General features: G+C 38.0%; 1 protein-coding gene across 8 annotated transcripts in view; it reads right to left on the reverse strand.

The window, feature by feature from the left end:
- Positions 1-6,215: 6,215 nt before the first annotated feature.
- MIER1 (MIER1 transcriptional regulator) overlaps positions 6,216-25,953 on the reverse strand; it is a 69,774-nt gene continuing 50,036 nt past the window's right edge. For 7 of the 8 annotated variants that reach the window (XM_047788726.1, XM_047788732.1, XM_047788725.1 and 4 more), the window contains 6 exons: positions 23,502-23,653; positions 20,782-20,863; positions 19,598-19,692; positions 16,835-16,962; positions 12,112-12,251; positions 6,216-9,156 (listed from right to left, as the gene is read on the reverse strand). In XM_047788726.1, coding sequence (XP_047644682.1) covers positions 8,828-9,156; positions 12,112-12,251; positions 16,835-16,962; positions 19,598-19,692; positions 20,782-20,863; positions 23,502-23,653 — 926 coding nt within the window. In that variant the 3' untranslated portion in view covers positions 6,216-8,827. Of the gene's footprint in view, positions 9,157-12,111; positions 12,252-15,297; positions 15,477-16,834; positions 16,963-19,597; positions 19,693-20,781; positions 20,864-23,501; positions 23,654-25,953 lie in introns of those variants that run through there. The other variant, XR_007136110.1, reaches the window with a different exon arrangement.

The raw sequence follows: 25,953 nt of genomic DNA on the forward strand, positions 1-25,953 counted from the left end.
GTAATATGGCCGAATTTGGACAAGTGGGATAGAAAGAGGTGGTATGGTGTAAAAAAGGCTGTTTTGAACAGGATTCTGGATAAAGTACAGTTAACCCTTGAATACTGGGGGTGCTGAGGTGCCTACCCTACCCTGTGCAGTTGAAAATATGAATACTGCTATTTCTGCCTCAAAAAGTAATTAGTAAATGACTCATTCAAGGACAGGGAGCTGAAAGAGTTTGGGGAGAATTGTGACTCAAACCCTAGTTCTTAGGATTCCACATATTGTGATCTCTAATCAAACACAAACTTCCCCCAAACTTTGAGGTCTGTAAAAGGAAAACACAAGTACTGTTTTTTTTTTTTTTTTTTGTCTTTTTAGGGCCACACCTGAGGCACATGGAGGTTCCCAGGCTAGAGGTCGAGTTGGAGCTGTAGCTGTCAGCCTACACCACAGTCACAGCAATGTGGGATCAAAGCCATGTCTGCGACCTACACCACAGCTCACGGCAACGCCGGATCCTTAACCCACTGAGCAAGGCCAGGGATCGAACCTGCGTCCTCATGGATGCCTGTCAGATTCATTAACTGCTGAGCCACGATGAGAACTCCCACAAATACTGTATTTATTGCAAAAAAATAAAATAAAATAAAATAAAATAACCCGGAATAAGAGGACCCACAGAGTCCAAACCTGTGTCGTTCAACTGTGCATAGTTTAGACCATCTCTTGGTTGAAATGGAAGTTTACAGCATGAGGTATAATTAGAGATAAGGAAATAGAAGGCCAGGGGCGCTATGGGGCTCTGAGCTATTTGTTCTAAAATGGAGTATTTACAAGATCTGACAAAAAACATTGATGTGGCTCTAAGCATCACCACTGCTCTTCCCAGTGGCCTACTAGAATATACTCAGTAAATGCCAGCATGGATATAAACTGACACTGGTTCAGAAACACAAGTTAGTGTTTTTCTTTTTCCACCCCTCAGCATATGGAAGTCCTGGGCCAGGGATCGTACTGAGCCCCAGCTGCAGCAACAGTGGATCCATAACCCATCATGTCATCGCGCCAGGGGTGGACCCTGAGTCCTGGCACTGCAGAGGTGCCACCACAGGTCCAGTTGAACCACCGTGCGAGTTAGTTTTTTTTTGTTTTTTGCTTTTTAGGGTCACACTCGAAGCATATGGATGTTCCCAGGCGAGGGAACCTGGAGCTACAGCTGCTGGCCCACACCACAGCCACAGCAACATAGGAGCCGAACCATGTCTGTGACTTACACCACAGCTCATGGCAACGCCAGATCCTTAACCCACTGAGCAAGGCCAGGGATGGAACCTGCAACCTCATGACTAGTCAGATTCGTCTCCAGTGCGCCACAATGGAAACCACCCCTTTTCCCTTTTTTTTTTCCTTAGGTTTTTAACTATATATGATGAGTTGACCTTTCAACAGCTGACCTTTTAATCTTTACCCAAATTCAACTAGAGAAGCATATCAAGAACTGTGATATTGTTAGTATTCAAGCCACAAAAACTGACCTGGACGCTCTGTGGAGCCCAGGTGACTCAGGCTAGCCATGAGGTCACTGACATTCACCTTGAATGTTTCTTCTACTCCCCTCGCATCTCCACCCCCACCTGCAAATCAGCAGGCTTTGGGGAGAGGGAGAACTTTGAGGTATAGGGTTACACAAAAGCAGTGGGAGATAGTTTCCTAAAACAGATATTTTTTTTTTTTATAGCCACACCTGCAGCATATGTCGGTTCCCAGGCTAGGGGTTGAACTGGAGCTGCAGCTGCCAGCTTACACCACAGCCACAGCGATACCAGATCCTAGCTGCCATCTGCAATGCGTACATCATGGCTCACAGCATTGCTGGATCCTTAACCAACTGAGCAAGGTCAGGGATCAAACCCACATCCTCATGGATGCTAGTTGGGTTCATAACCCTGTGAGCCACAACGGCTCCTATAACCAGAGACTTTTCAGAAAGAAAATTTTCAAAACTCTTGGAGTCAGAGCTGGAAAAAACAAACAAAAAACCAACCCCCTATCCCAAACCCGGGACAACTGGTAGTCTTTATCAGCAATGGCATTAATTGAGGGAGTGCCCAGATGAAAACGCACCTTTACAAATGAATAAGGGCGGGGGTGAGGCAGTGCAAAGTACAATTTAAGATGTATCCCCAAAGGAACAGGAAAACCCAGAGCGTGGCATCTCCCGACAGTGTGGTCACTTGGGCCTGTCCCTCGTAAAAACAGGTGAGACAAGTGGTTACTGCAATTGGAAGAGATGCGTTCAGTAAACAAATCAAAGTTATCTGTAAGGCGAGAAGCACTGTGCTTGGATTTTGGGGATATGATGGTGAAGAAAACAGACATGCCCCTTCCTGAGGCTTATAATCAGAAGCAGGGGTGGGAGTGGCAATAATCCTACAAAACCAAAATAGCACCTGTGACAAGTGGTACATAGAAGACCTGCCTTTAATATAGTAAGAGTCTGACCACCATAATCCCACCACTTAGAAACAACTATTACTTTTGGCATATGGCCCTCATTGTTCTGCCTAACCGTACATATATGTAGATATACCCCTTTAACAACAGTGGTGTCATCCTGCTCTCTTCACTTAAAGGTAGGACACAGGATTGTGGCAAATGAGAGCTAAGTGAGCAGTTTTATTCTTTTTAGCATTAGCCACTTTGAAATTTGTAAGCACAGCTAATTGCGTTTATAGTATTTTGTTGTTGCTGTTGCCTTTTTGCCTTTTCTTGAGCCGCTCCCGCGGCATATGGAGATTCCCAGGCTAGGGGTCTAATCGGAGCTGTAGCTACCGGCCTACACGAGAGCCACAGCAACGTGGGATCTGAGCCGCGTCTGCAACCCACACCACAGCTCACAGCAACGCCGGATCCTTAAGCCACTGAGCAAGGCCAGGGGTCGAACCCACAACCTCATGGTTCCTAGTCGGATTCATGTCCACTGCGCCACGACGGGAACTCCCTATAGTATGTTTTTTAAATGCACATGCCTGTCTAGAAACACTGGAGGCAAATGCGGATAGCAACACAGTGACGAGGCCACATGGCAAAGCGGTTCATGGCGCTGGTAATTTGGGCTGTTTAAGAGCTCAGAACCCCCAGCCGTTCAAATAGATTTCCACCATCTACAAATACGTGTTCAGAGGAGATTAACGAAGCACGCTTACTCAGAATGACTGGCACCACCACTAGCTCCTAGGTAGAACAGGTTTCTCATGTTCACTCAGCTAAAGCACAACTGGGGACAAAGGCAAGTTCTTGCCCTAAACCTGCACTTTCTGGTCAGGATTTAAAATGGCTCAGGCTTAGTCTGATGCCATTCTTTGCTTGATCTCTTTCAGTTCTGAAAGAAACCACCCTAATTCTGGGTCCAGATCTTTTACTCTCTTTAAAAAGCTTAAGTGTATGTTCCTCATATTAATCCAAAGTCTCTCTTCTTTCAGAAAGAGTAAAACCATTTATTTCAGAACTCATCTGAGTTCAACTTTACAAACAAGTTCTAGTTAGTGTGCAGAAAGACACATTTAGCCAACTCTACATTAAGTCAACCATTCACATAATGATGAGAATAGCAAAAAGTGAATTTGTTTCTTTCACTGGGCCAAACTGGCATTAGGCCTCATCTCTTCCAAACTTAGATTCGCCACCTTACAGTAGTGCTCCCTGGACAGTGAATGACAAAGGGGGGAAGGGGGGGGAAGTCCTGACTAATCCACAGCAGTTGTTATCATCAGCCTTGCAGGAAGTGTTAAAAATGAATGCTCTTTCTTGTGAGAGTAATAAATTTATCTCATATTGCTTAATGTCTAACAAAAGTTCGAGGAAAACCTTATTTAGCTAGAATTATAGGGCAAAGAGTCATTAAATTTATTTCCCTGAGATCCGTGCCTACTCTTTCTCTTCAATGTTCTTCACAGAATAAGTAATTTAAAAGTATGTTCAAATTTACCTAAGACATACAGATGGCCAACAGGCACATGAAAAGATGCTCAATATCACTAATTAGAGAAATGCAAATCAAAACCATGCTGAGGTATCAACTCACACCAGTCAGAATAACCATCATTAAAAAGTCTGCAAATAACGAATGTTGGAAAGGGTATGGAGAAAAGGGAATCCTCCTACATACTGTTGGTAGGAATGTAAACTGGTACAATCACCATGGAAAATAATATGACAGTTCCTAAAAAACTTAGAGTTGTCATATGTTCCAGCAATCCCACTCCTGGGCATGTATCTGGAGAAAACTATAATTCAAAAAGACACATGCACCTCAAGGTTCATAGCAGCACTAGTCACAATAGCCAAGTTATTTGGAAATCAAAATGTCCATCAACAGATGAATGGATAAAGATGATGTGGTCCATATATACAATGGAACATTAGTCATAAAAAAGAATGAAATACCATTTTAGCAACATGGATGTACCTAGGGATTATACTAAGTGAGGTTACGTCAGAAAAAGACAAATACCATATACCATCAGTTACAATGTGGAGTCTAAAACATGACACAAATGCACTTATTTATAAAACAAAAACAGAGGAGTTCCCACGGTGGCACAGTGGAAACCAATCCGACTAGGAACCATGAGGTTGAGGGTTGGCTCCCTGGCCTTGCCCAGTAGGTTAAAGATCCAGCTGTGGTGTAGGCTGGTGGCTACAGCAGCTCCAATTGGACCCCTAGCCTGGGAACCTCCATGTACTGTGGATGTGGCCCTAAAAAGACAACAACAACAAAAAGAACAGACTCACAGACACAGAAAACAATGTTACCAAAGGGGAGAGGGAAAAATTAAGGAGTTTGGGATTAGCAGATACAAACTACTCATTATAAAATTGATAAACCAACAAGGTCCTACTGAATAGCACATGGAACTATATTCACTATCCTGTAATAAACCATAATGGAGAACCATAATAGAAAAGAACATGAAAGAGTATGTACATGTAACTGAATCACTTTGCTGTGATTTGCTGAACACCAGAAACAACACTATAAATCAACCACACGTCAATTAAAAAAAATTTACTCCTCAGAACAAGAAAAATGACATTTTTAAGTATGACTGACCTTTCAAGGCAGGGGTTGGGGTGCTGGCCGGCCCTCCATGCAGTTGAAAATCTGCATATAATTTACACTCTGCCCTCCGTATAACCTTTCCTCTGTTATCCAGTGTTCCACATCTGAGATTCCACCAACCACGGATCATGTAGTACTGCAGTATATATGGACTGAAAAAAGCCACATATAAATGGACCCATGCAGTTTGAACCTGTTGTTCAAGGGTCAACTGTAGATTATACATCCTAAATAAGTCATGGGCCCTTATATAAAAACAAACTACGATAAAAAGAAATCAGGTTCGAAAAAGAAACTCTACGCACATACAGATGTCAAAAGATGCTAAAACAATACTGAGGGTAAATAAGAAATAAGGTTATGGAATTTGGACATTCCTAACTATAATAATAACCCCCTCCCCCGCAAAGAATATACATATGTATGACTGGATCACTTTGCTGTCACAGTAGAAATTGGCACAACACTGTAAACCAACTATACTTTAGAAAAATAAATAAAAGCAAAAATTGGAAATCCCTGGTTCCCCCACTTATTATTACATGCTTTTCTGCACTGCCATTTTTCATGAGTATGGATTATAGTTCTGATTTGGTATTTAGTAATGATATAGAGCCAGTTATACACCCCTAGGGTCATCAGTAAACGCTTTGCCTCTGAAAATTCACCAGCTGCTGCCCACCCACCCCCACACCTTTTCAAAGCGCCCACTCTTAATTTGCTACTGAGACCACAGCAAATACTGTGATAAAACTTCTATAAAATCATGTATGATACAAACTGCACTGCCAAAGAAGTAAACAAAATGTTTTTAATTATATATATAATTCAGAGGAAGAGAAATAAGTGAACAGAGTCCCACAGACCAAAGGATCTCTCTGGAGGAAAAAAAAAAAAAAAAAAAGACCATAAATAAATACATCATTTATGATGAGGTAAAAAGGGTCAGAAGCCACTGAAACACTACTGCATGCAATTTGTCTAGGAGCAGAAGGAAGAGAGAGTGTATATATTTGCAATGTAAACAATGTGCATCATATAAACTTAAAATTATAATTAAAACCTACTCAATCTAGTAAAATCATTCACACAGCATTATTTAAACAAATACATTTAAAAAATATTTTAATAAGCATATTCAGAATGGCAGAGAGGGAATGGGGAAAGGAATTATTTTACAGTGCAAAATTACTATGCATAAATTTAAAAACATCTAATTGGTAATTTTAAATGCCTATTTAAATATTACTTCAAATACACTTTAAAGCTCAACAGATTTGTGTTGAACTGAGTTGTAGATTTTGAACTTTATTTGAAAACAAACATATCATAAACAGAAAACCATTCCAAATGAATAGAGTGCTCTGCTGGGGTAGGCGTGGAGTGAGGGAGACTCAGTAACTATTAACAAAGGCTCCCTTTCCCAATGCAATTTGTCAAGAGTTACGAAATGTACTAAATCTTAAGCAAATTAAGTTCATGATATTACTAAAAATTTTAAAGTAGTGCAATGACTTATCAAGTTATAGTGGCTGTATTGTAAAGAACAAAGTACTGTGTGAAATACCTGTATAAACAATTAAATATTTCTTTATGAAAAGCTGAGCATTATGTATTATAATAGTGGAATGTCTTTCATTAGGCATACTTTAAAAAGATTAAGAAAAGTAAAATTTCCTAATATGTATACAACATGTGCCGTATTTGCAAACATGCCTGAGAATTTATTTAAAATGTTGTCTTGTAGTATCAGTTTGCAAGAACTTCACAAACCTGCAAACGAAATGCATCTTTTAAAAAAGGTGAAAATGGCGTCTCTAATATTGCAACAATTTTTTAAAAAAGTACAGCATCACTATTTGTTTGAAATATTTCTATAGACTATCTTTGACAAAGAGCTAGGATACTTTGGACTTGTATAATAAAGTCTGATTTAGAAAATGGATTGTGACCATCTGCTAAAGCTGCCATTCTGGATAATGTTCTAAAACAAAACAACAAAAAAATTCACGCTTCTCAACACTTCCACCCTAAATTTGGATTTACCTGGATATTTACCATGGATATGTATGTTACAACAGTGAATCTACATCATAGGAAGTCAAGTGCTGGAAAGTGGCTTTTAACACTGTTTGGGGAAAAAAAGTTGTTCACATTGGTGGAGGGAAGCAGTCTGAACGAACATAGGCTAACAGTAATACTTCATGGGGGTAAGGCCTAAACCACAGTCCCTCAGTGCAAACCTCTACTCAATTACATCAGACAGTTGAGCCATTAAAAACAAGACCACAGAAGATTTTAAAAAGGCAGTGGCTCTTTGATGGCTGCAAATGAATTGGCAGAAGCATCTGCGGTATGCCTGTGTGATAAAACAAGAATAGTTAATAATCTTTTATAAAAGTTTGGATATAGGTTGGTCTATCAGCTTTATAAAACTACAATTTTTAACAAGAATTTTGCACTAAAAATAAAATGGCACTCTTGCAAGGCTATGCAAATGGATGATCTCGTTTGTAATCACACAGGGTGATGGTTTACTGCATATCTTATTTTCATTTTGGAAATACATTATCAAATTGGAAAACCTGGACTGTAAATGAAAAAAATCTAAAAACTTTTCTAACTATCACTCGACCTTTTCCCCTGTTTATTTAATGCAAAAAATGGGAAACTTCATAATGCATACAAAAATAACTGAACAGGATTCTGGTCAGCATGATACATTTAAGCACTTAAGCCAACATTAAACTTTTGTCTTGCTTCAAAAATAATTTTGAAAATCATAGCAAACGTAAAACAAACTATGCAATCTAAGTACCATGCTTAATTTCAGAATTCTCAAGCTATGTGTCCTTAAGTAGGAATTTGAAAAAAACAAATGTTCACAATCCTTTATGAATGCTTTTACCACCTGGATAAGAAACATGACTTAGTTACTACACAAACACTTAAAAATTCATTAGAAAAACCTTAGCAAAATAAAATGAAAGCTGAGAGATTCAGAATATCAATTTCTCCCATAAAAGTTTACCAACTGTACAAGTTAAGAAAATTATACAAGCTTTTGTATTAAAGGACAGCTCAGTCAAGACATATGTACTGTAGAAATCTTTCAAAGGCTACAAAGAATCTGGAAAAATACAGAATGTATTTCTTAAGCCCAGATAAGAATATGGAAAGACATCATTGATGTCAACAATTTTACATATCAAACCTGACTTGGTTTATTTTTAAACTTCTATATATAAAAAAATCATGCTAGCATAACTTTCAGGATTCATAAGGGTTTCCTCAATAATGGTACTTAATTTGTATGGAGAGAAAAATGTCTGTTATAAAAGACATTTTCAGAAACTCAGAAAAATTGGTGTTAATCAAATTTGAACTTGGTTTTATCTTCTCTATCATCAAACTAACAAAAAGTACCTTGTAGTGGAATTTTAGGATTAATATATCAAATAAGAAGGTACAGATATTGCTTTAGTTCATTCAAATTTAGTAAACTGTTACATCATTAAAAGGGTCTTTACAATTTTAAAGTAAAAAATCTGCAAAAGGCAGAATTATGAAATCTTAGTTACTAAAGTTAGGATCACAATTCAAATTTTCAAATTTTCACCAACTGCTTCAAGGAAATCAACTTTTTAAGGTAACCCCTCAACCCTGAAAATTTTAGTCACACCAGAATTTACTCCAAAGAAAGTAAAATAAGTCTAAAATTTAGTCATCCATGTTCTCAAGTTCTTCAAACTTTCCATGTGAAATTGCATCTTGGAAAAATTCAGAAGAACCTGGACTTTCTTTTCCATTGCTGTTTACCCTTCGCCTTTTGGCAGGTCTCTCACTTTTTTCATCAAAATCATTTTCATTTCTTGTAGTCATATGGGCAAGTTTTGGGTCACTGGTAAGGTTATCTGTTTCATAACCATTAGTATCCATATCTGTATGAAGTGGTTTCTTATTTCCACCTGTTGGTCCATTAATATGTAACCCTTCAACTTTCACTTCTTCTTTGTTTAACACTTCACCTGGTCCATTAGATGACACCCCTAAGTTGGAAGAAACATCAATGAAATAACTGATATTAAAAAGTTAAATTTGTAAACTATTATAAAAGAGCTTTTTATCAAGGAAGTAAGGTATCAAATCTGCATATACATATGGTTTGAATTCTGGCTTTATTTATTTTTAGTGTGACCTGAGGCATGTTAATTATACTCTCTTACACCTCAGTTCCATTATATATACAATGAGGATAACAATAAATTTATCTTACAGTATTGCTGTGAAGAGTCAGTAAGTTAATAAATGTAGAGAATTAGGAACATAATTTGGCATGTATTATTAATACCATGCTGGTATTATGTGGCAACAAATATGCACTGGATCCAGCAGTTTAAATAAGCTGAGTTAAAGCAAAGATATGCATAAATTATTCAGATTTAGCAAAAGAGCTGTAACTTTCTAAAACCATGTTAAAAAAAAAAGAATTTTATTTTTACTTTAGAAGCTTAAATTTTCCGCCATATAAGAGCAAGATAATATGACCTTTTCATTCTTAAAGTAAATCTATAGGTACTGTGCTTTTAAAGATCATACACTATATTTGTCTAAACAGATTTAAGTAATGTCATAACGTTAAAAAATGAATACTTGCACTACCCAAGCATATACTTGAAAATGCTAAAATTAAAGCATAAATTTCTTTGTAACAGCCGAGAAAAGGAAGCATTATTTAGTCTATTGAAAGCAACAAAGGTAATGTTAGAGGTGACTGCAAAATGAAGGAGAAATTTCAGGAATACTTAATGTAAAATAAAGAATGTGCTGCTGTTGTGGCTCAGTTGGTAATGAACCCAACTAGGATCCATGAGGATGCAGATTCGATCCCTGGCCTCGCTCTGTGGATCAAAGATCCGGCATTGCCGTGAGCTGTGATATAGGTCAGAGACGTAGCTTGGATCCTGGATTGCTGTGGCTGTGTGCTGTGGATGTGGCGTCGGCAGGCAGCCATAGCTCTGATTCGATCCCTAGCCTGGGAACTTCCATATGCGTCAGGTGCAGCCATAAAAAGACAAAAAGAATGTGCCTCAAATATACATTTTGGTCAAAGAAAATAATCTATTTTCTCAACTCAAAAGTGCACTCGAATTATGAGTGCTTAATATGTATCATAAGATATCTAAGGAACAACTTTGTTGGAGTTAAGCATAAAGATCTAGGTGACACTGTCATTAGGTCAAAAATAACATAAGATTTAAAAATACTCATTAAAACACCTTATAAAAGAAAGACAATTGGGATAGAAAGTTCTTCCTTTTCTTGAAAAACTTGGAAATCTTATTTATACCTGATGTGACTGGCTTTTGGGCTACTGAGTATAAGTAACTTATGGACACTCTTCCTAGGCTAAATTGCATGTTCTCATCAACTGGTTAAAAAGAAAAAGAAAAAGGGAAATGATTAATTTCGTGTTATTAACAATTAAGAAAAGCCAGAAGTACAGCAGTCCCTGGCATCTGCAGGGGATTGGTTCCTGGACCCCTGTGGATACCGAAACCCAGTCCTTTAAACATCTGCCTGAGTTTCTACCCCTAGTCCCAAGGTCGGCGCCTCAGCTTCTAATTCGACTTCAGAATGGATATGAATGGCATTAGAAATCATGTCAATGGAACGTTTTGAATCAGGAGATGGCTGCTGGGCCCTAATTTTTGTTTGGCTTGTTCTTAGATGGGAAGTAATGAGGGGAAGGCTAGGTCATTAAATGAACAAAGTATATTCACTACAGTACATTAAATGCCAGTGTGAGACCAAAGGTCAGAACGAAGGTCAAATCTTTCCATGTTCCAGTTTCTGTCAGGGGAGGTGAGCTCTCCACTGGTCCTCCCCAAAGGCTGCTACATCAGAAAGCAGGGAGGCAAAAAGCAGGTGGTAAATTATCTCTAATTTACCAATTTCCTCCTAAAAAGGACTGCAGGATTTATTACTTCCTGCTCAGCAATGGTCTTTCTTAAGACTACTTTAATTAAAGTAGAAATCAAGATAATTCTGTGACTAGGTCTTACTGATCAGCTCAGAGATTCTTGGTCCATTGTATATTTTAAACAAGACTACCTGAATCTCAAACCTATCAGCACGCCTTTTGCTTCTCTTTCTCATGGAAATAAAAATAAAAGGTTTCTTTACAGTGTTAATGTTCAGGCTGGCCTTTCCTCACCCTAGGGTTATTATTCTATCAAGGAGGAAAACATTAAAAAAGTGTCCTTGTTATCTGTTTTTTTTTTCATATATATATGCTTAAACCAATTCCGGGATAAAGTGTTCTAAGCCCTAAAAGTATTTCATAAATATCTGTGTATTTCTGACGTGAAACGGCTGGAGTTTTTGTCTAAAAATTAACAAGAATACTTACATCTGGACATTCCAACCAGATTAAGAAAGCAGATGATATTTCCTTAATTTCACAAAAGAAAATGGTCACTGTTGATAGTACACCTTTTTTTTTTTTTTGTCCTGTGCCTTTTTAGGGCCTCACCAGCGGCACATGGAGGTTCCCAGGCTAGGGGTCGGATTGGAGCAGTAGCTGCCATCCTAAGCCATAGCCACAGCAACGCCAGATCCGAGCCACGTCTTCGACCAACACCACAGCTCACGGCAACGCCACATCCTTACCCCCTGAGCAAGGCCAGGGATCGTACCTGAACCCTCATGGATCCTAGTCAGGTTCGTTAACCACTGAGCCATGATGGGAACTCCATTAATATACTTTCTTAAACTTACTTTTTAGTGACATCAATTATCCAATCATTCTAATTAATCTGTACACATTCTGTGTGTGCTGATATACATGCATGCTGATATCATGTGTGTTTCATCTGGTATATACAATCTGCCTTTACCTTATGCTTTAGAAGTTTAACAGAAACCAAAACTGAACCCCAGGCTACTGAAGAAAACATGCCTGTCATTAATGAAGGAACAGAGGTGTTTCTCTGGTTGCTTACCATTTTGATTACTATTGCTTATAGTGCCATCTTCTTTTTCCGACTGGCTGTTACTACTGTTTGAGGCAGTTGGAGGAGGGGATGGTGCGCGACTAGAAGCAGCACTTTCACTTTCATCTAGAAGACGATCCATGTAATCCCTTAAAAGTGAGTGAAGTAATAAAAATTATTTTCTTATGTTCAAAACAGCTGAAAATTAAAACTGACCGAGGTTAAATGTACAAGACTTGATTAGCACATGTATCCTAATTTTCACTTACATTCATTCCAGTGCCTCATCTATGACACCAGGATCTGAACATTTAAATGGAAAGGTCCTTCTGGTTACATGTTTGTGGAAAAATGCGTAAAGGCTTTATGCTAGCAAATTTTAAAGACCTACAGGAAGTTTCAAAATTTTTTAAAACTACGCAAGTGATCAGAGTGGCCCAACTACAAACAGAGAAACTTAAGTGAAGAGACAGGAATGATGTCACTCAGAAGGAGTACAAAAGAATTCTGAACAGACACAGATTGGAATTATCAAGTTCCTAAACACTATTTGATGGCTATGGCAGTACCTGAGAGACAAATTAGGACCTAACAATGAATTGCCTTCCTGAAATTTCCTGGTTACCTTCTATATTACCTTCCTGCTAGATCTGAGCTAAATATAGTAAGTCAGGCAATTATCTGCCAGTATATTGTTAGAAGAGAGCTCACTTCTTCCCTAAGTCATTCCTGAACTATATATATGGCACCAAAGACAAGATTAGTGACACTGAGTTGAGATTAAAAGATAGTACTTATCTCTTTTGAGGTTTAGTGTCTTTACCTATAAAGTACATGTAATCATAAATGACCTATCTACCACAGGGTCATTGGATAAGATAAATGTAGCAAAGTATTTTATAAATTATGAAGTTGCTATTAAGTCACTGGAATGAAGTTTGGCAAACTATGGCCTATGGGCTGGCCACCTGTTCCTGTGGATAATATTTTACCGGAACACGGCAACACAACATCTATTCATTTACACAGTGTCTGTAACTGTTTCTGCAAAACAACAGCAGAGCTAAGTAGTTGCAAGAGACCTTAAGGCTTCCAAAGCCTAAGATATTTACTTTCTAGCTCTTACAGAAAAAGTCTGCTGTCACCTGTGCTAGAATAATTCTCTGAAAGCAGGGAATTTAGTCTGCTTTACCACTGCACCACTCATGCCCAAGTTGTGCATGGTACAGAGTACAAGTGTAAAAAAAAAACTTGGATATATTATTTATTTAAAAATTCTCTTGGAATAAGTATAAAGGAAATATTAAAATAAACCTTTTAGAATTTTGTGAGCAGGGTAATTAAGAATGTGGATAAGAAAGAAATCATGGAAGGGCTTAGGACTTTTCTGAAAAGTCTGTGGTAAAAATCTATAACAGACTATTACCTGTAGTTTTTACTCTGAGCAACATGATCACATTATAGTTTATACATAAGGATGTATATTATAAACATGTAGTTTATACAGAGCTACAGATAGTAGTCTGTAATTTATACAAAAACTACAGCTAAAAATATGTAGCTTATAATACAGGGATTTGGAATCTGACCTCAAGGATATTCTAACGGTCAGAGGTACAAAACTAACACATATCAAAGAAACATTTATGACCGCAAGCTAATCAATATAAAATTCTAGGAGTTCCCTTCATGGCTCAGTGGTTAACGAATCCGACTAGGAACCATGAGGTTGCGGGTTCAATCCCTGGCCTTGCTCAGTGGGTTAAGGATCTGGCGTTGCCGTGAGCTGTGGTGGAGGCTGCAGACGTGGCTTGGATCCCGAGTTGCTGTGGCTCTGGTGTAGGCTGGCGGCTACAGCTCTGATTAGACCCCTAGCCTGGGAACCACCACTTGCCGTGGCTGCGGCCCTAAGAAAAGAAAATAAAATAAAATAAAATAAAATTCTAGGCCTTACTTTCCTCATCTATAAATGGTGGGAATTAAGTCTGATGGTCTTTTAAGACCTCTTAAGCTTTACGTCATTCATCATTGTAGAACAAATAGGTAGTAAATCTGAAGCACACAGAAACAGGACAAACATGATGAATGCAATACCAAAGGACCGCAAAAGCTAAAGTTAATAGGAACAAATGATGCATGAGGAGGAACTGTTGGAAATAAATCTGGCATAGTGGGAATGGATAATGGAGCCAAGCAAGGGAGTTATAACTGACTACATATCAACATTATTTTAAATGTCTCAATATAACAGTGATATTATCAAAGAATCATTACTATTGTTTCTTAAAGGCTAACAGCATTCAGAATGAGGAGTCAGAGAAACCATCCATGAGGGTTGGTGTAGTATTCAGATAGAATTACGCTGAGTTAATTTTTACTCTTAAAAAAACCAAAAACCAAAAACAAAACAAAAAAACAAACAAAAAAACCCCCACAACTATCTGCAAGGCTCTTAAGAGCAAAATCTCCACTTTGTGCATGGCTACCAATTCTTCCAAGTAGTGAATAGAGAGAATCGCAGTAGGATCTTTCAAAGGCCTTTTATAGGCAGAAAGGTGGCAAATGTGCTTCATTCTGATGAACAAATGGAAGGTAACAATGTAATAGAAAAATGAACAAATAACTTTCAGGATAATTTGCTCTTAACTGTGGATTACGACTAAAAAGGAAGATTTAAAATTCATTCAAATTTTTGTCTGAAGGCATTAACTTAATTCTTTCCATGGTCACTTAAAGCACAACTATTAACAGTAAGAGAAGGCCCCGGAAATGAACTAGAATATCTCTGTGCCTACAGAAAACCACAATTTTTCCCCATCTGGAAATAATACACAGTCTGGTCGTGGCTTCTTATAGGAGATATAACATGGCTCAAAGGGATGACTAGGAGTAAAAAATTCTACTTCTTTCAATTAATAAAAAAACTTTATAAAAGACCCAGAGGGGATATAGCTGAAACCTATATCTACGGGGGAAAACATTTGTTCACTTCATACTATAACACCAGGGGACATATTGTTAACTCTTAAAGCCTGAGAAAAGAGAAGATATGGGATTACTTTTAACTTTGGCTTTTCCACATACAAAATACTTTAACCTTCAGAAGAATCAAGGTTACAGATACAAGTATCTTCGAAAAAATTTCAAGCGCTATGGAGAGATTATTAGAAAAACTGTTTGGCAGCACATCCCTACCTAACCTGTTGAGCTTGACATCACAGAGGACCAACTAAGCCAGCCCACAACACTTCCCTTGGTGATGCTTTCTGAAAGAGAAAACTGGATGAACCATGGGTCTGACCCAGCATGGCAATTCTTATGTTCTTACTGCTGATGACGACAGATTGCCTGTAGCTCGTGTGTGAACATTATTTCTGAAATGGGTGAAAAAAATGAAAGATGTTACTATTGCTTTTCCCTATAGAATAGCTTGAAAACTGACTATTTTAAGAGATACTCTGTAGACCAGACAGCTATATCTAGTTCTACATCACTATGCCTTGACACTATTACCAATAAATCATCCAGAAAAAAAATTAACTATAAATTGATCGGAAAGTAATTAGATAAAAATTTGGATTACTGTTATATATAAAATTCTACTCTAGCCATTATGAGCTTTGGATAATGGGGAATGAGGCAGTCCAATGCCTCATGATTTCCAGGGGCAATCAAACCCATTTAATTCCTTTTAAAATAATTTTGGCTTTTCAGAGTGGATTTTAATTTTGGATTTTAGTGTGTTTAATCCTCTGGGGAAGTGACCAGCAGAGACAGCTGTAAATAAACATGACCAAGAAACAGTCCAGACTAGGAGTTTGAGAAGCACAAGCAAATATGCATATAAGAACATTTTTCAAAGGCAGTTATTCAGCCAGGCTTAGGAACTTTACTGGTGCATGCTGACCAAATGAAGTCACAACTCTGCACTATTTTTATTCTGTAAACATTAGAGAATAACCAAGGATAGTATGATAAAGTCAATAAATACTATAATAATGACTCGTCAGACATGAAAGCAGGAGCAAATGACATGATTCAAAACCCTATGTACTATGTACTTAAGTAACAAATCACTATCAGTGGTAGTGGGACAGTGTTTCATCCATAGCTAGACTGAATGAGGCTAAGAGAATTTGGTGCATGGGGACTGAATGAGATTTATATGGCATTTTGCTTAAGAAGTGGATATAATAACAAACCTTCTCCCTCTATTGCTGGGAGTTAGCTAAAGTTGTGTTACTAAATATTATTTGTTAGAGGAAAAGGTTTTAGGACATCTAGGAAAAGGGAAGTCATTGTGCACATGTTCTTTTCTCCACTAAAAAAAAATCCCCACAAACTTTGTAACCAAAAAAAAAAAATGCAATTTGACCGGATTTATTATAACCCTATGTCTCTCCCCTTTGATGTCTATATCCAAATCTCATTTTGGTTTCCAGGACCAAAAATAGATTGGGCATTTCTGACCCATTTCCTCTCAGGAATACTACTGAAAACAAACATTAGCTTTGATACATTAGTTATCTCAAAAAATATAAACTGTAGTTCATAAAGTTTTTATAAGACAGTGAAAAGTCTAAATGCCCCCATGAAGATGTCAATAAATGGATATACTGAAACTCAAGTATACTCTTATCCTATTAAAGAAAATTCTAAAAATTACAATTTTCTCAAGAAAAATTTAGAAAAGCTTATCAAAAACCTGACTCAAAAGAAAAAATAAACTCACGTTACACCAGGATGAAGATTATATTTCTTTTTTCCAAATCGTGTTTGCTGAGCAAAGAAATCGTAACGTTCAGATTTTTTCCACATATAATAGAAGGCTACACATTCACCAACTGACCTTGTTCGAACCTGTAAGAAACAAATACCTGTTTTTAAGAATCACCTCCCCCTTAAAGGAGTTACAATCATGAAAAATATCTGAAGTCTGAAAACAAATGTAGCTAGTCTTTAAGTAATATATAATACTATTTATAAAATACAATACTCTAACAGCTGTATTAAAAATTATTCCTTCTAAATTCCCATTAAGAGAAATAATACACTGACAACAGGTCTTCAAATACTGGCATTATGCTTTTAAAGAAGCTATCATATTCACTTACCTCAAAAAACCCCTCTTTTATTGAAAATGTCTACAACTGGCATTTGAGTTGAAATTAATGTTATGAATAGTTTCAAATACTTCTATTCACAGAGCACCTAGGGAATCTGCCTTTAACTTCCCACTTAAAGGAAACCCTTACTAATCCCAATACTGATCCAGACTTAGTTTCCAGAAAGGCTGAAAATATTCCATAGTGAGTTAAAGGTTATTATAATAATGCTAATACTGTTTAATAATTACTCCAGTGGCTTAGTGTGCTATTACCTATTTGGGCAACTGAATGGCTACCTTTACATAATATTAAATATACATGGGATTGGCAAATGAGGCTGCCTTTATGACTTTGGTTCCTTTTTTTTTTGGCTACTTAGCTTGAAGAGCTGGTTAGGGTCAATGTATATAAAACAATAGGAGTTTAAAAGGAAAAAAGGGGGAGACCCATTGTGACTCAGAGGGTTAAGAACCTGACGCAGTCACCATGAGGATGAAGTTGCCATGAGGATGTGGGTTCGATCCCTAGCTCCACTCAGGGGGTTAAGGATTTGGTGTTGCCATAAGCTGTGGCACAGGCCTGTAGTTGCAGCTCTGATTTGACCCCTAGCCTGGGAACTTCCATTATGCTGCAGCTTTAAAAAAAAAAAAAAAGGGAAGAAAGGGGAGTTCCCGCTTGTGGTATAACGAGATCAGTGGTGTCTCTGCAGACCTAGGATGCAGGTTCAATCCCCGGCCTGGCACAGTGGGTTAAAGTATCCAATGTTGCTGCAGCTGCAGTGAAGGTTGCAACTGTGGCTCAGATCTTGTCCCTGGTCTGGGAACTCCACATGCCTTGGAATGGCCAACCATGGGAAAAAAAAAAAAAAAAAAAAAGAAAGAAAAAAAGGTAAAAAGGTATTTGAATGAGTGTTTGGATGCAGGACGGTATGCTTTAATTCATTTCACTCAATTTCTGATCCTAAAGTAGTATCCTGTGGGCTGACTGTTGACCTAAGGTCAACGTGATATCTTTATTTTGTCACTTGATATATATTTTTCTTTTTTCTTTTCCTTTGCACTTTATGACTTTGGTTCATGTTGCCTTAAGACACAGCTATCTGGCTTAAAAAAAAGTTAATCATCTTCTCAAGCTGTTTGTTGCTTCCTTTTTAGAATCTTATTTCATGTACACATAACCCAAGCCAACTGTACTCTGCTGAAAGCAAAAATGAAAAGGTATTTTGTGGCATGTAGAATTTCATAAATATTATCAAAAAGCCTCAATTAAGTAAGTCTCTATTAAAGGAGTGCATTATGCTAATGACTGGCCGCACATGCTTCTGATTGTAAAAAAAAATACACTGTCTCATGGTTGAAAGGGAGGATATTTTAGATTAAGAGTTTTCTAGCATTCCTGCTTGATTTCAAACACTATTAACCAAACCATTCTGTATTAGCCATGGAGGGGACCCTTGGAGTAATCTGGTGTAACTAGCAGGAAAAATAGTCCCCCAAAATTCTTAAGTAATAAGAACATATTAGGTGACTTAGAACCACTAGCCAAAAAAGTCTTAACATGATATTGAAAGTAAGACCTTGATTTCTTTATAAATATTTGGGATGGTGTTATTTCAATGTCCTCTGGAAAACTAAATCCTAATTAATACCAATTTAAATATTAAGTATCTGATTTTAGACCACTCAGGACTTAAGCAAATGTAAAAATATATTTTAATTGTAAATAATGTCATGTTAAAAATGCTTTCAAGGAGTTCCCGTGGTGGCGCAGTGGTTAACAAATCCGACTAGGAACCATGAGGTTTCGGGTTCGATCCCCACCCTTGCTCAGTGGGTTAACGATCCAGCCATTGCCGTGAGCTTGGTGCAGGTTGCAGACGCCGCTCAGATCCTGCACTGCTGTGGCTCTGGCGTAGGCCAGTGGCTACAGCTTCGATTTGACCCCTAGCCTGGGAACCTCCATTTGCCATGGGAGCGGCCCCAAAAATGGCAAAAAGACAAAAAAAAGACCAAGAAAAAAAAAAAAAGCTTTCAAGTTTCAAAATTAAAGACCGACCTAAAAAACAACCTGTCACAAGTCTGTGGAAATAGCTTTAAATAATTACATTGTACACACAAATCCCATCTCGAAGTTGACGAGTATACATGTAAATGTCATATTCTTAAAGGCTTCCAATATTAAGCAATGAAAACAGTTTACTTGACAAATACATGCCAAGAAGTCTACGTATGCTTATTGTCATAATTCCCTAAATACCAATATATTAAAACATTCATTACAGAAGCTTTAACATTAGAAAATAGAGTAGAAAAATAATAGATATATGATCTGGGTTGTCTTTTACTAAATTTCTTTTTGTAAAAGAGAAAACATACAGCATTACTTACTTTATTAGCCTGAATCAAATGAAAGTCCTTTCCATAGGCCTTCAACCCTTGCTCAAAATTTCTACACTCTTCCTCTGTCCAAACAGATAATTCCTCTGACAAAATGGGGTGGTAAGGGGGGAAGGAGGGAGGGAGGGTTAATACTGTTAAAAAAAATAATTCTCCCAAATGTTGCATGTAACAAACACAATTGTAAATAAAAATGTAAACTTTCTTGTAACAATGAGGGAAGTATTTCACTCCGGAGCTCTATTATTGATGGCTGCAAAAGATAAAGTGACAAAAACTTCTGATTTCATAAACCTTTGGTCGTTTTGGCCCCTAACTCTTCAAATCTTAAATTATCTTCCCTATATTCTTTATGATTCAACTATACTGGCCATGTTTCAATTTCTTAAATTCATTATATTCTTTAGACTGTGGATGCTGTTCCCTTTGCCTAGAATTATTTCCTGCCTCCTACCTCACCTCCCTCCTCACCCAGCTAATTCATTTACATCCTCAAAATATCACTTTGTTCTTGAAACTTTCTCTAAGGGCCTCACCCTTTCCTCCAAATAGGTTAAAGCCCATTGCAGTGAGTTTGAATTGTACCCCCTAATTCTTCTTGGAAGAACTCATTTTTCAGCTTCCTTACTTAGGTTCTAAACACTGTGAAGGCAGGGATCTTGTTCATGGTTATGTGCTCACAATTCAGGAGCCCCTCCAACTTTTGTTTAATGAATGAAGATATCTCATTTGTTACATAATAATATATAAACACTTCTGTTAGTGAAGTGTGTTAGCAGCCAGTTTAGAGTAAAAAAAACCTGGATTTTGGTTATGGCTTATTTATGAATTATGTTTGCCTCAGCTCAATTTTATATCAATTTTAAAGTGAAGATAACACCTGTAACATTACTTAGCTTATAGGATCGTTACCAAGATCAAATTAGGAAATACTTATTTAAAAAAGGCATTATGTATTTTCAATTAAATGGGTCTTATTTTCCCACAAAGGAAGGGACAATATTAATCCCATTCCTTATGATGCCTTGTTTAATGCTTGTGTTACAAGTTATTTAACAAGTTGTTATCCAGCATATATTTACTGAATTCAGAAAGATCAATCAATATTTAGATATACCTTGATAAAGTGAAATTTCTGCTACATCATGAAAAAAAAATTTAATATTTATGCTTACCTCTAGCTGCTTTTACATTAAATCTTAATCTTCTCAATGCTTCTTCTGTATCAAAATTGCATTTAACTAATTCATATAATGCCTAAAAAAATAAAAGGCTTCAATATGTGACCTGGACTATGGACAACTGAGGCTACAATTTTTTTTTTGTCTTTTTGCCTTTTCTAGGGCTGTTCCTGTGGCATATGAAGGTGTCTAATCAGAGCTGCAGCTGCTGGCCTAAGCCACAGCCACGCGGGATCTGAGCCACGTCTGTGACCCACACCACAGCTCAGGGCAACACTGGATCCTTAAGCCACTGAGTGAGGCCAGGGATTGAACCCACAACTTCATGGTTCCTAGTCAGATTTGTTAACCACTGAACAACAATGGGAACTCCAGAGGCTACAATTTTCTTAAGAAAGTAAAGGCTTTTCCAGAATCCACTGTTTTCTTCCTTTCTAGAGGACAAATAATTCTACTACATGCAACATAAAGAACACTAAAGAGGAGTTCCCATCGTAGCTCAGCAGTTACAAAACCGACAAGAATCCAAGAGGATGTGGATTTGCTCCCTGGCCTCACTCAGTGGGTTAAGGATCTGGCACTGTTGTGGTTGTGGCCACCAGCTGCAGCTCAGATTTGACCCCTAGCCTGAGAACTTCCATACGCCATATGCGCAGCCCTAAAAAAAAAAAAAAAAAAAAAAAAAAGAAAGATAAAGAAGAAAAAAAGAACACTAAAAAAAACCCAAATTCATTTCTAATAATTAGCTGCCTCTAAACATGCAGAAAATAAGATAAGCAAATATTCTATTGGTGGCCATGGTATTCTAAGAATTAAGAATTTAAAATAAATCATTTTATAGTAATCACAAATCCCTTCTTTTCTGTTTTTTGGTTTTTTTATTTCCTATTCTAAGATAATTTTAAACAAATCGAAAAAGAAAAACATTGGTGAAAAAGATAAAATAGGAGGTAACACTGATAGATTCACAGTAGGCTGTTCTACCATATACAGAATAACATTATCCCAGATAAGCATTCCCAAATTGATGACATGCACAGATTCTTAGGAATATGCAGAGGAAGTTCAAAAAGCCTAATAAAAAAAATACACAGACTCAGTTCTCTTGTGGTGCAGTGGGCTAAGAATTTGGCATTGTAGGGAGTTCCTGCTGTGGCACAATGGTTAACGAATTCGACTAAGAACCATGAGGTTGCGGGTTCAATCCCTGGCCTTGCTCAGTGGGTTAAGGATCTGGCATTCCTGTGAGCTGTGGTGTAGGTTGCAGACGCGGCTCGGATCCCGCATTGCTGTGGCTCTGGTGTAGGCCAATGGCTACAGCTCCAATTAGACCCCTAGCCTGGGAACCTCCAAATGCCACAGAAGTGGCCCTAGAAAAGGCAAAAAGACAAAAAGACAAAAAAAAAAAAAAGAATTTGGCATTGTCATTGCACTGGCTTGGGTTGCTGCTGTGGCATGGGTTTGAGCCTGGCTCAGGAACTTCCACATGCTACAGTGCAGCACACACAAACACACATATATGCAAAATAAAATATCAAAAAATTTTTGAGCTGAATTCATACCAATGACTATGTTAACACTATATATCTTATGCTGGTTACGACCTCAGATTCACTGTTGATGACATTACAGAGCTTCCTCTACCTATAATGGGTCCCAAAAAATCCAACCTAAGTTGAAAATACTGTAAATTGAAAATGCATTTAAGATAAGTAACCAGAGTTCTCGTCATGGCTCAATGAAGGATATGAGCACCTAATGAGAATGTGTGACTCCATTGACTTAACAGCATTTTACTAAAGGGCCACAAATCACTAGTGGAGTTTAGAAAATCCAAAATAGTTCTTAGCCTGTCTATGACATCAATAAATATTTGTTAATAAATTAGGTAATCATGCTGAGAAAAACAACAGTAGTTCATATCAGTTTCTAGGAGATTTATCTTCATTTCAGTTTGCGTAACTGCAATTGATTTGGTGCAGAAATTTGTACCTGGTATTTCATACTCCATAGAGGAGCACTTGGACTATTACCTGGCCTCTTTCAGTGGTTTCTATGATCACCATCTGGCTTAATAAAAAAGCTTCCTTTTCAGGAGTTCCCGTTGAGGCTCAGTGGGTTAAATATCCATGTTGCTATGAGCTGTGGTGTAGGTCACACCTATGGCTTAGATCCCATGTTGCTATGGCTGTGCTGTAGGCCAGCAGCTACAGCTCTGATTCGACCCCTAGTCTGGGAACCTCTGTATGCCGCAGGTGCAGCCCTGAAAAAAAAAAAAAAGAACACAACATTTGCATTAGCTTACAATTGGGCTAAATCAGCTAACACAAAGGCTATTTTATAATAAAGTGTTGAATATCTCAGGCAATTTACTGAATACTGTACTGAAAGGGAAAACAGGATAGTGTTAATTGTTTACCCTCATGATTGCCTGGTTGATCTGGTTTGGCTTGCTGCCACTGCCCAGCATCACTAGCCCGGGGAAAGATTAAAATTCAAAATATGAAGTGTGGTTTCTACCGAAGACATACTGCCTTTCATACCATCATAAAAGTAAAAAAATTTTAAGCTGAACTATCCCTAAGTCAGGGACCACCTGTAATAGAATTTTGGTGGAGAGAATAGTAGCACTAAATATGACAGCACCTACATTAAAAAAATGCATGTGGCTGATATATTGGGGGAAAAGTATAAGCTATTTCTTATTCACGTACCTGTTCATTGTCTTTTATGTGAGATCCTTCAGGAATTGCTTCTACACCTTTCTCATCACCTGTTCTTCTAGATGCATCCTTAAGAAATACAATCACTCTGTCTTCTGGTAAGTACTCAGGGTCCCACAGGAGCTGATCATCATTTTCATATACTAAATTAGTAAAACATAGTGTTAAAAATAATGCCAAAAATTGATCAGAGTTTGTGTTAAAACATATTATTGAACAAATAACTCACATTTAGAGCCAAAACTCTGAGAACTGAGAGGTAAACTGTGGCCCCACTATTTGTCTGACTTTATTCTTGGGTAACAATTATAGCATTCAGTGATGTACGCAATCTAAACAGGCAGGTACCACAGTTAAGCCTCTTTCATATCTGGTCTGACTTTAGCTTGAGTTTACCAAATTCCAAGCTCTTTTAGTTTAAATAGCACTATCAACACTTACTACATGTATAACCTTGGGCAAATTACCTGCCTTCTCTCTGCATCACCTGCAAAGTGGGGAAACAACCCTATTATATATGGTTACAAAGATTTAAAGCAATTATAACAATTGACACATACTTAGTAAGGTTCAACATGTTATATGATTTTCGAATAAGGATGTCTAAAAGGATGCTCACCAAATGTTAATACTCATCCCTTGGTGGTGAGATTTGGGCAATTTTTTCTTAACATCTTTTCATTTTTCCATGATGCTTGAAACATATAACATTGATTATAAACCATTTTTATAAAAACAAAAATCACCATTTTTTTAAAAAAAGCATTTACATTTCATCACAACTTCTCTTATAAGAAGATTAAAGTCCAAATTTCATCAAAATTTAAAAAGTGAAAGAAATGAAGAACCTAGTAAGATGAGAGTCCTATGGAATTCTAAATGAGAGGAAGTTGAAAATACAGTCAAAATTAAGAAGGGTCACAAGATAGAAGAAATATCAAAAGTGTGGCACCAAAGAAGCAAGTGGAAGAAAACGTTTAAAAGAGAAATAAACTGGTTAAATGCTGTTAAACAAGGAGGATAAAAACTGAAAAGGTAGGAAGGGATCAAGATGGCAGAGAAGTAGGACGTTGGAATTCACATTCACTCACAAACATATCAAAAAAGATATTTACATGTAGAATGAGTCTCACAGACCATCTGCTGAATGCTGACAGAAGACCTCAGACTTCCAAAAAGGGCAAGAAATCCTCCACATAACTGGGTAGAACCAAAGAAAAAAGAGAGAGAGAAGAGAAAAAAGGAATGGGGATGGAACCAGCACTCTTGAGAGGGACCTGCAAGAGGCCCACTGACTGAAGAGGAGATCAGCTGGGATGGGCAGGGGAGTCTCAAAGCCTTTGAGAAAAGCACAGCACCCAGACAGATGCAGTTGATCGGTACCATCACCCGGTGCACCCCAGCCTGAGACACTCAGGTGGGGACTGAGTGCTGAGGCTTGGGCTTCGGAGGTCAGTCCTCGGGAGAGGACTAAGACTGGTTCCGTGGAAACAGCCTAAAGGAACTCAGGAGTGGTGTGCCATGGCTAAGGGAGTATGACAGGAGGCCTGGGCCCAGCAGAGAAGCAAGGTGCCATTGTTGGGGAGAGCTGGGGGTGGGGATGGGGATGGTGGTGAGACTGCCAAAGGAACTTTGTTCTTTGTGCACTCATGGGATCTCAGAAGGCAGGGCCCCTCTTGCATAGGCTACAGGGGTAGGTACAAAAACCAGCACAACTATCTCTGACTCCAGAGGTAGACGCAGTTCACCACCACTGAGGGTCCTGTAGCCAGGCACCTCCTGCTGCCTCAGTCATCCCAAGGGCCCTGCAAACCAAGCACTGTTCACTGCCCCCATCCCCACATGGAAACGCACACACCCGCCTGTGCTGCTACCAAGGGCCCTGGGCAATACCTCCAACCCCCTGTGGATCACCACCACTGCCAAGGGCCCAGTGACCAAGCGCTGCCCACATCTCCCTGGAAGCACACACAGCTGTGCATCTACACATCCCCTATCAAGGGTATAATGAAAAACACAGCAGGCACCCAAACCAAAAGCAGCCCTCATGCCAAAAAAACAGTAAGCCCTACAAGCTACCTAGGGATGTTCCTGCATGTAAATAGCTCTCCAAGACTACAGTAGATTATTGTTTCCCCTAAACTCACAGAGTAAGAAAAATATAAGCAAAATGAAGAGGCACAGGAACCATTCCCAGCTAGAAGAACAGGAGAATTTCCCCAAAGAAGCAAACAATGAAACAGACCTTTACAGTCTAAGAGACACCAAGTTCAAAGTGAAGGTAATGAAAATAATGAAGGAATTAAGAAGGGCTACAGATATTAATGCAGATTACTTTAAAAAGGAACTAGACACTATAAGGAGAATCCAAGAAAAATCAGAAAATTCATTTGCAGAAACAAAAGCTGTGCTAAAGGCATTGAACAGTAGAATGAATAATGGA

Source organism: Phacochoerus africanus, chromosome 8 (genome assembly GCF_016906955.1).
Source record: "Phacochoerus africanus isolate WHEZ1 chromosome 8, ROS_Pafr_v1, whole genome shotgun sequence".
In the NCBI taxonomy this organism is placed as follows: Eukaryota; Metazoa; Chordata; class Mammalia; order Artiodactyla; family Suidae; genus Phacochoerus; species Phacochoerus africanus.